This window comes from Neopelma chrysocephalum, unplaced genomic scaffold, assembly GCF_003984885.1.
Source record: "Neopelma chrysocephalum unplaced genomic scaffold, ASM398488v2 Primary Assembly neopelma1_22b, whole genome shotgun sequence".
Lineage (NCBI taxonomy): Eukaryota > Metazoa > Chordata > Aves > Passeriformes > Pipridae > Neopelma > Neopelma chrysocephalum.
In genome coordinates, this window is record NW_020897690.1 from 18,366,703 (window position 1) to 18,379,965 (window position 13,263).

General features: G+C 35.2%; 1 protein-coding gene across 2 annotated transcripts in view; it reads left to right on the forward strand.

Moving 5' to 3' along the window:
• The window catches only part of MARCH6 (membrane associated ring-CH-type finger 6), a 47,294-nt gene extending 35,411 nt beyond the window's left edge, over positions 1–11,883 (forward strand). For both annotated transcript variants that reach the window (XM_027681269.1, XM_027681259.1), the window contains exons 21-26: positions 106–287; positions 1,658–1,792; positions 3,836–3,925; positions 5,361–5,493; positions 6,441–6,576; positions 8,838–11,883. In XM_027681269.1, the coding sequence (XP_027537070.1) occupies positions 106–287; positions 1,658–1,792; positions 3,836–3,925; positions 5,361–5,493; positions 6,441–6,576; positions 8,838–8,928 (767 nt within the window). In that variant the 3' untranslated portion in view covers positions 8,929–11,883. The remainder of the gene's footprint in view (positions 1–105; positions 288–1,657; positions 1,793–3,835; positions 3,926–5,360; positions 5,494–6,440; positions 6,577–8,837) is intronic.
• Positions 11,884–13,263: the final 1,380 nt, after the last annotated feature.

Genomic DNA, 13,263 nt, shown 5'->3' on the forward strand with positions numbered 1-13,263 from the left:
TTATGATTAACAATATTTGTGCATTCATATTTAACAATAAATTTGATAATCCTTCCCTAATACATCAGAAAGCATTACTCTATTTAACAGTGCTTGTGTTTTCAGTGTTTGCTGGCCGATGGTTAATGTCATTTTGGACGGGGACTGCCAAAATCCATGAACTGTACACAGCTGCTTGTGGTCTTTATGTCTGTTGGCTAACTATCCGAGCAGTGACAGTACTGGTTGCCTGGATGCCACAAGGTCGGAGAGTGATTTTTCAGAAGGTCAGAGAATGGTCTCTCATGGTGAGTCTCAAGAAAAATTTCTACTGAGTGATTGAAAAAGTAGGTAATGAAACTTGTTGTTTCATTTTTGCTTACAAATTTTGCTCTATAATGTTCCCTGCATTTTTCTTTTCAGATGATTTCAAAGCTTTTGCAGCTTCCCTTCCTGTTGCACAGGCTAACTATTTTTGAAAGCCATTTAGCTCAATGTTAAGCAATCAGTGTAAATAAGTGTGTGTGTATATATATGTTTATATATATGTGTATATTTTTCTGTTTTCCTTTAAAAGGAAGTATGTGGCATTATATTATTCCGAATGTTATGTGTTCTCAGAGACATTTACATGTTCACATATACCTTGAAGCTTAATTATTTTTTGTTTAGTAGTATGACATTATCAAATGGAAAAAAAAAAACTAGTAAAGCTGATAGATGATGATAAACGTCTCTACAAAGTTGCTTGATGCGTATTTTCAGAAAGATCTTCATAATTTTTCGAATCTTATGTTGTTCAGCTTAATATTTTTTAAAGAAAATATCTATTATTAGGAGGAGTTCTGATTCTCACCATGAAAGGAAATTTATACCCCAAATTTTTATCTTGGTTTTGATTTTAAGGATTTCTATTGTACATTTCTCGCCTAAGCGAAGTATAGTTAGTTTAAACATTCATAGCATAAATGATTTCTTGTTATGGACATGTTTATGTGCTTATTGAACTATTACAGACAGAAGAGCAGTGTGTGTGTATTTCATGTACTACCACATCTCCCAGATATCCGTCATTTTGATTTAGGAAATCCTAAGCTTCTTTAAGAAAATTCAGAGCCAAAATACAGTGCTTTACTTGTTCTTTGTCCTTTCTTCTTATCATGCTAATTAAGTCAGATTAGTTTTATATGATGCACATAAAGTAAGAGAATTCTAGAATAAAAAAAGATTCAAGCATGGTATTCTGCGTTTTTCATTTTTAAGTCAAATATTCCATAATGACTGAATTTTTAATGTTTGGTTTTCTCTGGAGAAAAAAAAATGGCAGTTTTGGAAAAATTGTTCTCCGGTTTTCCAACATACTAGAATATGTGATACGATGAAGTGCCATTGGGTGGTGTTCCCTACTGATAACAGTCAAAGGTTATTTTATGCTTTAGAACTATATGGACACTAGTAGGCACAGTCATGGGGGTTTTTTTGGAGGGGGTATGGAATAGGACCCAATCTTGAAAAATTACATTGCAAAACTACGTATGTAATAAAAATTATTTCTAGGTCTGTGTAGGTTTGGGGTTTTTCTGCCAGAGCTATGTGTTTATGTAGCTTATGTTACATTTTAATCTTAAACAAAGAATCCTCTGGTAATATATTAATTAAATGTCTTGGGGCTTTTTAGATAATGAAGACATTAATAGTGGCTATACTGCTAGCTGGTGTGGTTCCACTTTTGCTTGGACTTCTGTTTGAACTGGTCATTGTTGCACCTTTGAGAGTTCCTTTGGATCAAACACCTCTCTTCTATCCTTGTCAGGTCAGTTGCTCCCATTCTTTTGCTGCTCTTGATGTAAGGAGTTATGGGTGTTCTTGTTTCATGTTAATTCGGTGCTTCAGAGCATTTTCTATAAATATGTTTCTGTGTGGCAGAGAAAAGGCAGCCAAGTCTGGATATGAGGATTATTTGAACCAAAAGGATATGCTGAGGAATTTAAAGTATGAAAAGCTAAACTGTTGTGAGATGACATCAGAGGATCTTTGCATTTCAGTGGCCAGCTAGCCAGTAGCATCATTGTAAAGTTATGTAGGAAGTTAGTATAGCTGTATGTATGTATGCACATACTCTGTCTGATCTTTCTGGATAGCTTTCTGCATACAGTTATGCAGCAGGAGGTCCAGCTGATCATTTTTTCCTTACAAGGCTTTAATTCAGTAATGATGCCCACTATAAATGGAATTTTGATATGCTTTAGGGTCATGCTGGTTTTGGGTTGAGATGTCAAATCGTTAATACAAGATTTTGAGGTAGTCATGCTTTGATATTCTTCAGTCAAGTCTCACAGGCAGTGCAAATTTCTTTTTCTTCAATCCAGAAGACAGGATTGAGTGATGAATGCTTCCATCACATAGGCTGAATTATGAAAGAACTCATCACTCAGACACCCAACTGAGGGAACCATAACTCAAGACGTCTAGAATGCATTTACTAAATAACAAGGAAGTGTTCAGGGATAGTGACTTTGTAAGCTGCCCACAGACAAGCTTTTGTTTACTTTCGGTATCCAAATGTTTGAAAGCCATAATACAGAGAAGAATTTGACTGCTAATTTAATTATTTCATTATTTTAAAATACAGGTATATTTTTGAGGTATCTGAGTAGATGACTAATAAATCAGGACATCATATAATTGCAGTGATAGATGATCATGGTTTCCAAACAGTTTTGGAAAGAATTTGCAATGCTAGATATTCTAAAAATTCTTGACTTTTGCATGTTAGTTCTTTAAAAGTTTTAAATACAGTATATTGAAAAATTTTATTTTCATGTGGCAGAGCTCCTCAAAGTACTGGATTAGAGGGATTTGAGACTTGTTCTAAATTAACAAGAAGCTATTGAAATTGAGAATAATTTCCATTTTTCACAAAAGAGAACAGAGTTATACAAAGGTTACAGCCTTAAGTAAACGTGAATCAACTTTAATACTGACTTTTTTTGTAACAATTTTTTAAATTTTTGAAAATAGATGTGAACAAAAGCACTCTTTAAATAATTGGTTAAAGAAAATGTATTTTCTGAGCAGCTTAAGAAAAGGATGATTAGTCTATGATATCTTAAGTCTTACCAGTTCTGTAGCTGTTTATTATACCTTTTCAGCCTATATTTTGCATTTTATTTTTGGTGGCTCTTATTGAAAATCTTACACATACCTGTAATCCAGAAGGGATTGACTCATGATTTAAAGTTTAGTAGAAGCCAGTAGTTATATTATGTTCTTTTAATTCCATGCCATAATAATTGCAGTTTATGTTAAAATATAAATTTTCTTCTAAGTAGTATGATGTTTTCTCATGAAGAGTGTTGCCTTGCTTTGTTTAGCTTTTCTCACATCAGGGAGGGTTTTGTGAATGACTAAAATTTAAAAGAATGGAAAAAACTTGTTTCCTGAAGTGTGTGAACATCTTTGCGTCTTGTTTCTATTCTTTTTTTAGAGGAATCAAAATAACATCCTTCTAGGTAAATGTTACCAGTGTTAGTTTAACTATTCTGTACCAGAATGATAGTCTGTTGCTTTATGTAAGTGTAATGCTTTTGTTTTGTATTTGCTTTTGGTTTAATAGTAGAACTGATTTTCCTCGTTCCAGGGAGCTAATTTGACAGATGTCAGTTAAGCTTGAGAGCATCCTGTTTTCCATAGGAGTTTGCAGATGATGTCACCCCTATTAAGCAATGTCCTATGTAAATAGAAAAGTAATTATATTGTCATTTATAAGTAAGATTAACAAGATGCTTGAAAAGCTTTTGGTTGTCTAACTTTTTAAAGATATGTTAATGCTAACAGTCCATTTTTACAAAATTAGGACTGGGCTCTTGGAGTTCTGCATGCCAAAATAATTGCTGCCATAACGCTGATGGGTCCTCAGTGGTGGCTGAAAACTGTTATTGAACAGGTAGGGAAAATCTGTCCATGTGAATTTTTCTGTATAATACATTTTCAATGTTTTTTGAATGTGTGCATCAGAAAACAGAATTACTTTTGTAGTAATGGAGTAATTGAGTAAAATTCGATTAGTCTTGTAGAAACCTTTTAAATTGTATAGCCTAATCCATTAAGGTGCACTTAAAAGCAAACCTCAGAAAGCTGAAATCAAGAAAAGCTGCATATACATATATGCATTTTTATCAAATTTGTATTAAAGTGAGAAAGAAATGTGATTACATTTTTAGATGAAGTCAATGTGTCCAAATACTGAACATTATTTACATCCACGTCTCAAGAACAGAGAATTTTGCTTTCTCTGGAGCTGTAGATATTACCCCATTCACAGATTAGTACATGTGAAAGACACTATTCCCATTCCCCTTTGGTTATTAAGCAAGATGGAACAGTTCCTGTTAGCAGTTCCAAGTTGCATGGCCTGTTCTTTTCTGTGTCAGAAGTATTTTTTTTCTTGGTTATAACCTTTAAGTTCTGTGCTTGTCATCTCAGTGAAGTATCTCAGTTGTTTACCAGAAGGTAACTTTTCATCCCTGCACAGTATGGGATGGCTATGGTGCATGTCCCAACCTCTGTACACAAGGTGCCTCTTGAGTAAGTCTAGCACATAGTCCCAGTTATTAAATTACTTTAGCTGTCACACTGCAAAAACGTAGTCTTAGTTCTGAGAGTACCTTTTGATGCATACCACGGCTCTTCCTTCCATTTTGAATGCTCTCCATGGGCCATCAGGCACTCTTCTGAGCCATCCTTACAAATGGTTTCATCCAGGCTGTGAGACAGAGGCCATAGTCTGGCTGTAGGTGGTAGCCATTCAAAACTAGTCTTTTGCTGTGCTTAATCTAGTTACATTTTGACCTTTAGTTTCTGGTAGTAACTGGAGAAACTTAACAATTATGCAGGCCCTTTCTTCCGGCACAGACTCTACATGCAGAGGCTCTACTCTGCCCCACCAAAATACAAAATAAGATCCTATTTTCTGCCTGTTACCAAATTTAATAGATTAATTCTGTTAGCGTACACAAGATTCTCTTCCAGCAGACAGTTAACAGCACAAAGTGATCCCAGGTCACCCACAAAAACACTGTCCATAGCTCTATTAAATGATCTTTCAACTGGTTTCTTGCATTCCTGCAACTGAATCACAACACTACTCCTGATTAAGTTGGTCTCTTGGGCACTGTTTAAATGATTTCCTGAAACACTCATGATGCAGATTGGCAGAGAGCTTTTCCTTGTTCAGCTGTGGCCATCACTGCTTTCTTCAAGTTGGGAACACCCATGTCCTTTCATAAGGAGAATTGTGCAAACCCTTTTGATTTTTAGTGTAAGTGCAAAGCAAGGCTTTCACGATTGATCCCTTCTACTTCTGACTTGTTCCTTTTTAGGTATACGCAAACGGGATTCGTAACATTGACTTACACTTCATCATCCGTAAACTGGCAGCACCCGTAATCTCTGTTCTGTTACTCTCGCTGTGTGTGCCGTACATCATAGCTTCTGGTGTTGTACCTTTACTAGGTATGTATACATTCAGAACACCTGTTTATCATCTGGTGGTTTATAGCAGTGTAAATGTATTTGTGTAAATAACACTCCAAGCTCTATGTTATTTAAAAAAACCCAAACAAGCAAGCAAACAAGCAAACAAAAATACTTACCAAAAAAACCCCTCTATTCTGCCAACAAATGTAAATGCTAAAGGATTGCTGTGTCCTCTTAAAAGTGTGGCATTTTTTTGAGAAATGCAAGACATTATTCTGATTAGCTACACCAGGAGTATGAGACATAATAATATCTAACAGCAAAAATATAGGTATCTAGCTAGCTTGAGAAAGGAATGATTAATTCATTTTTTCTTTGGACAATCAACCTTTAATTTTAGTCTCTCTGGGAGCTATACTGAGCTGAGGCCATCTTTTTCTGACTTGTCAGATTCTAAACAAAGCTTAGAACAGGTGAAAATACTGGGTTTGTTTTGAGATTTTGATAGTATTAGAATAAAATGTAAATTTTAAACATAGAGGTTTTGTTTTTGTTTTTTTAGACTTTCCTGTCTCAGCTTTTCCACCAACAGTTGTCTTTTGGTAGTTAGTTTTGATGTTAACAATATGTTAAAGAAGTCCCATTTTATTCTCCGATCTCTCACTTGAACTTGTATTGCACCAACTTTTTCCTGATACGAGGTATACAGAAGTCAATAAGCAAAAAGAACTTATAAGCCCTTTTCTTTTTTTACTGTGGATTTTCACTGTGCTAATGGAAAACTTTCCACTTCAGTGCTTCAGATTAAAAAGAACAGCAGCTGTCATGTTGGATCTGTGGGATAAATGGACGTGTAATTTATTTCACAGCCGTTCTACTGAAGTTACAGTATAACAAAAAGTCTAGAAGCAGGTAGAGAGGCAGAAATATGTGACTTACTTCAGCAGTGTTAGATCACGTAGGGGTTTTGTCTTGTTTTGTAGGAGTTACCGCTGAAATGCAAAACCTAGTCCAGCGACGGATTTACCCTTTCCTGCTTATGGTGGTGGTTTTGATGGGAATTCTATCCTTCCAAGTCCGCCAGTTCAAGCGCCTTTATGAACATATTAAAAATGACAAGTGAGTATATAGTGTGGGTTTTTTAATTTTTCCACTTTAAATTGTGATAACTTCAGATTGAATTCAGGTATTGTAGATACTTGTGACTAAAAGGGATTTTAGGAAGTTTTCTAGACAAATGGCCCATTGAGACAGACCTAAACTGTTCTTGGCAAATGTTTTATTTACGGTTCAGGTAGTCAAACACAGGAATAGACTGTCTTTATAAATGGAAGACACTCCCCCATGTCTAACATGAATGCGTTTTACCACAAATGAAGCTGATTGCTTGTTTGTCTCCTCCTCTGTAGTCTTGAAGAACTAGTAAATGTTATGATTATGATACACCTGGAAGTAAAATCATGTCACAATCTGCTTCTTATAAAACCATTTCTTCAACCTTTTCTGCATAACTGTTTTTCGTACTCATTAGTCAAATTAACCTATTTAAGAATGTTCAGTTGATTTGATAGAGTTTGTCCTTACCAAATTTTGTTTTTTTGGTTTTTTTTCAGTAATTATTACTCTGTATTACTCAGATGCCTGATAAAATTATATTTTTCTCATTTTTTTCTGGTTGTCTTGCTTAGTTTTTAAGGTTTTCTTTTGTGTTATCTTTATTATCTTATTTTTTTGTGTTACCCTAATTACTTTATGTGTTAGTTATTTAGAAAATTAGCAACTAGTCTTCCTAGACTTCTTTTGTATTGAAAAGGAATAAACAAGTTTGTTGTGTTCATGTCCTGAGTTATCCTGTAACAGTTTTGCTTTTCAGTGGCTATAAAAGGAGTCAAACCTAAAATAAACTTCTTTGAGTCTTAAATATTAAGTGACTGATATGTCAGGTGTTTGGAATAAATGTGAAATTAATAGCATCTAGAAATATCAGGAGAGTTGTAACTAAAATTAAACTCTCAGCAGATGAATTTATATTTTAGCACCTCTTATTTCATCGGCTGATTTAAATCCCCAACTGCCTTCGTAGCATGTTCTGTAATATTTGGCCTCCTGTAGTATGTATAGCCAGTGTTTGTATTTACAAATGGGTTTAAAGTTAAATGTTAGTGTCTTTCAGGCAGAAAGAGTATTGAATTGCAACATGCATTAATGTTACAAATTACTTTCTTGTGTAAATAAGACACGTAAATGGTATACAAAGCTGTAAATATATATCTGAGTGAAAATTACTTTGGTATTACGTGAGCTTAATAAATATTATACTCATCCTTGTAGATTACAAGTTTGTACAACAGGGAGTAAGCAAACATAGTCATGCCAGTCAGTAGAGATTTGTGGTTTAGAAATACACTTAATTAAATCTTTCATATAACAAATTTTAAAAGCATATACAAGTTTTTATGAAATTCTAGAATGTACAAAAAATATATGATGGTTGTTGTTTATGGTTCCTTGACAAAAGGAGCGATGGTGAAAAAGTTTCTAAAGGAAATGACGGGTTTTAGGGGAAGAATTCATAGGTGCGTATGGCTCTTCTACATGTAGAACCAGCAAGTAAATATGAAGCATGGAAAGGAATTTAGGTGGCAAAAAGTAGGAGTGTGAATCAATGACCTACAGAAGTAAGGAATAATGTAAAAAGTACAAAAACTGCTAAGCTGATGAGATGGTGTGATGTTGAAACAGAATTTAAATAAAGGAATCTCGCACCCCTTAAGCTTGACATGGAATAGCATTAGGATATTTTCTTTCCCTTTAAGAAAGATAAAGCTGCAGCAAAAATTCTTTCTTTGCAATATTTACTTTTTTACCAGGGTATTTTTCATTGGATATAGGAGCTGAGCCTTGCTTAGCTTTACTCAGTGCATTGTGACAGGTTCCTTTTTGAACTTAGAAGAACCTCATTGGCCCTTTCATTTCGTTTTATATCAGAGTTGTTTTTCCAGATGTTCAAGTGAAAGAACTCAGACACTGCAAAAATGCTCTCAAAAGTATCCAGCAAAGGGCCTGGGTATATAAATACTGCAAACACACTCCTTATATTTCATATCTTCATTCAGTTTGTATATGTCTGAATTGTATGACTACCAAAGTCAGGGCTGTAAATGCAAACCTGTAATGCCTGTATTCCATTACAAGGTGCCTGAATGTTGAGAAAAAAGATGAGGGTGGTTGAAGTCCATTAAGGAGGGGGAGGGATCACTTATAGAATAATGTTTACTGAAATGAGAAAGCTACTTCTGCAGAAAAGGAGATAGAGTGGATTGTGTTACAAAATGCTATTAATTTGTGTTAATTTCTCACTGTTTTTCCTGTAATCCCAGGTACCTTGTTGGACAACGACTTGTGAATTATGAACGGAAGTCTGGTAAACCAGGCACATCAACAACTCCACCTCAATCTTCACAAGAATAGATGGTCATATTAAACATCTTGACCTTCCCTTTGCCTTTACATGTCCTTTTTTCATAGACTCTTCTCATCTTTGGATATCTCTCCCAATAATACTCTCAGCAGTGTTTTGGCTTCTGTTAGCAGCATCCAGATAGCAGTTAAGGCTTTGTTCCTTATCTGCGTTTTCTGATGTTATAAATGCTGTCTGAGATCTGTATATGTGTAAATAGAAGTATCCTGACACCCTAAAACCTTGGATTAAAAAGAATGTGCATTGTACATCTTTAAAAAGTATATTAATTTATTAAATCTAGTTGTCACTTTATTTTGGACTGCTGTTCTGTTGACAATGTGCCACAAAGCAATAGTGCAAAGAGGCAAGATGTTTTTATAAAATTTGGAGCTTACTTTATGGTGTTCATAACAGATCCTATTGTAGTAATACAGTATGATTTTTCATGAGTGGAAAGGCCACAGAGAATATCAAAAGTAAATAACTGTCTTACAGTCAGCAATGAAGTGGCTGTGGTGAGAACATAATGAACTATGTATCTTGCTGTCCAGTCTTTTTTATTATTTTGTATAACACCAAAGCTGTTGTACATTTTTCTATTGCCTGATTGTTTTTCATGTGTCAGAGTTTGTAATATTGTACAGTTGCTGTTAAATCAAGAAAATATTTCCTCTTCTGAGAATTCAGATGTACTTGTTGAGGCTCAGCTGGATTTTTCTGTTTGGTTGAAGGGGGTGGGTGGGTATTGGCTTTGGGATCAGGATTTTGTGAATTGAAACAGTAAGTAAAAATTTACTAAGTCTAGGTGATGGAAGCATTTAAAGGTATCAAGGAAAATTAGATAGGTTCACAACTTAAATTGTAGCCAATTTCTTATCAACAATAGAATTTTTCAGGACCTCAAGAAAAGGGATGAACATTAACTGATGTGCTTGCACAGCACAAGGAGCATAGTGTAAGCAACATCCTGACCTGGTCCTTAGTTAAAGAGCTTGAAATCTTTTCTGTAAGTTACCAAAGTTGAAAATTGTAGTATGAATTTTATATTGCACAATTACTTTAAAAAAAAACAAACCCAACCAAAAAAAAAATTCTCTCAGAATTGGTCACTGTGAATTTTTATGGGAATGATTTTGAAGGAAGTGATTTATCACGTACCATTTATTTCCTGAGGGGCAGGGAAATACATATGCTATTAAGCAGGCAAGGAAAAGTTAGCAGATGTCTTTGCAAGAGCACAGTCAAACAAGAGCCACCAAATCAAGTCTGTGTTATTTCTATATGTAGATAGAGTTCTTTTACAGTAATGTTTAGGGGAGCTTCTGTAGATAAAGAAAATACGTAACAGTATCACAAAGCTTTAAGTAGCATCAAATCACATGCTTGGATTGCAGTATCTTTCCTAGACCAATGTGGGAAATGTGAATATCCATTGCAGTAAGAAGAACATCAATGGAACATTTTAATTGCTACTCAGTACACTCTCCTTCAGTATTCTGTACTTAACCATGTGTGTATATAATTAATACTTGAGAATCTGGCAAGTGCTTTGAAAGTGTCATCTCCTTTTATTGATGTTGCATCTCTGATCTGACACTGTTTTGAGCTAATATGGTCCAGGCTGTGATGGTGGAAGTTCATTTTTTTGGTGTCTGGACTCGTGTTCTAAGGCAGCGAGAACAAGCCAAATGCATCTGAATCTAGTGGCAGGAGGACTGGGCTGTCACTATCAGATTCATACTATTTTACAGAATTACTGTTGTACTGATGGTTTTGAACCACAAATATTACCTTTTGGAGTGATTTATTAGGAAATTTCCAGTGAAATGAAATCAGAAAAATAGCTGAAATATTTTTCTTTCATTCACTGTTGCTGACTTAATGCTAAATTGAGTATATATTCGCCCCATATATTTTTGATGTGCATAAATATTGCATTTGACTATTTACAGTGGTGTACATTGTGGGACAAATATATTTTCACAATAATAAATTCACTGATAACATACATTCTTACTTATGCCAAGATTCTGTCTATGACATACCTTTCACAAACAGTTCCAAAATGGGCTTGTCACTCAAATATTGTGAGCACTACTGTGCATCATGGAGAATTTACAGTAGTGTGGTACTTGTAACTTTGTGTTTTTATCCAGACAAATTGGTCTTAATATTAAAATTTATTAAGAAAAAGCCTTTGTGCTGTTTCTTATCACTGTTATTTTACAAGTCATTAAAGAAAAAAGAGAATTGGGCCAGTCATGCAATGTGATCTGTAGCTATTTTGATGTAGCTTACATTATTTGTATTCTCTCTTTGTTACAGAGAACTGGTTTCAAATGCAACTGTTATGCAGGCATGAAGTTTGTTTCCAAAACTGTCCATTGTGGACTTTAGAAAAATCTCGTCTCCTTACCTCCTTATTTTTACACGTTTTGGGAAAGAATATGGAGGTTGTATAGAACAAGAATTAAATAACAGTACTTTTTTATTGTTTTAAATTTCAATGGTTTGCCTTATTGTGCCCTGAGTAGTCCTCTGACGTAGAAACATGATAGTAAGCATGTAAGTTAAGTGGCTGTTACTGAGACAGCTGATGAGAGCTGTACCTGTGGCTTCCATCTGTGCTAGAGTAATACAGCATGCTGTGGGCTTATATTACTCTTCAAGTGGAAAAGACTCTGTGTGTGTGTGTGTGTATGTGTGTGCGCGTGCTCTTTTACCCCAGTTCGAGTTGACCTTGGATCTTGAATGGAGGGGTTGGAGGTATGTACTGGCTTAATTGTATCCCCTTTGTGGTGTTGAGAATCTAATGCTGTTGTTAGTTCCACAGGCCTTCATCCAAGAACTGTCAAGATGGCTCTGTAGCTATCTTTTGCTTTCTGAAAGAATTTTTTTGCAGCACGGCTTTGACTGTTTTTACACAGATTATTTTATATTGATTAAAAATAGTTAAAACTCTGCATCCCTTCTCTGTCTCCCCCTTTTCTGCTGGGTGAAGCTGAAGTTACTTGGTTTTGTTTGAGGGCCCTCTGGTACCTGTAACTGCTTTCAGTCCATAATTTCCTTGGCAAGATGCCAGCTCCAACATAATTACAGTATTCACATCACTTTTCAGCTGAGTGTATTAATTCTTTCCTTGCCTCTCCCTAAGACTGAGTCAAGATCATCATAAAAGTCTGCACAGCAGCCCCACTATTCTGCAGAGAACTCTGTAAAAAATACCTTACAGTGCACAAATGGGTGGTTTGTTGATTTCACTGCCTGCCATGCTGATCAGTGTCATTTTATTTCCTTGGACTTCACTGTCAGTTTGTTTACATATAGATTGGAAATTCTTTGTGGCAGGGTCAGTGTTCTTGTTCTGCTTGCCTTGGGAATGGCAATGGAATTGCCTGGGCAATGAGTGAGGCTCTTAGCAGAAATGATTATGCAGATAATAAAAACATTAAACAAGGAACTGAATCTTGGTAGTATAATGAAGTTCAGGATGCAAAATAAAGGAAGCTGTCTTCTGAAACAGAGAAGGAAAAAACTTTTACAAAGTATAATAGTAAGTTAGAGCTGTCTTACTCTGGTATTTCTTAATTAGATTAATTGAAACTAAAGAATTTCATAGCTAGCAACAATTTTTTTTTATGGTTATTCCACAAGCTATGCTTCTGGTATTAATTTCTTCATTTAGAAGTCACCATAAATTGAGAAATGATATGCTGAAATCAAAGTTACTCAGTAATGGAAAATTTTAAAAGATTGTATTTCCAAAGGTCAAATGCCGATCCAAAATAAACTAAATGTTTTAAATTCAGGATAGTACTGAGGGATGGGGGAAGGGCAAGATTATTTCACAACTCTGAACATCAGTTTTTCTGCTTATCTACTTACCTGCAGTTATCTCTTGCCTATTGAGTAGTGGCCAATGCCAAAGCTGCATAGGCATTTCCCACCCACCCCCCATGAAGAGATATCAAACATCTGGAGTTGTCTGATATCCGGTGGGGGAGAAGGGGGTGGTACTTAACATTACTTGTCTGATTCATCACAAAATCACTTGGCTTTCAAGGGCCATTTGTGTTCCTGGAAAGTAAGACTAGAGAGAACAGAATTCCTTGTTGCTTTTAAAAGTAGAGAACACTGCAAAGCTAATTTATTTATACTGGATAGAATTTCTGTATTAGAACCCAAATAGGGCCGAGCAGCACTGGTTTGCCATGTTCAGCAGATGCAAATTGCATAAGTGGCTTGCTGAAGTCCAATAAGGAATCTGCTGAATCTAAAAATACTGCTGGATTAGAATGGAGTGTACATGGGTGTCGTGGTTTAGGAATGGTATTCTCCAACCA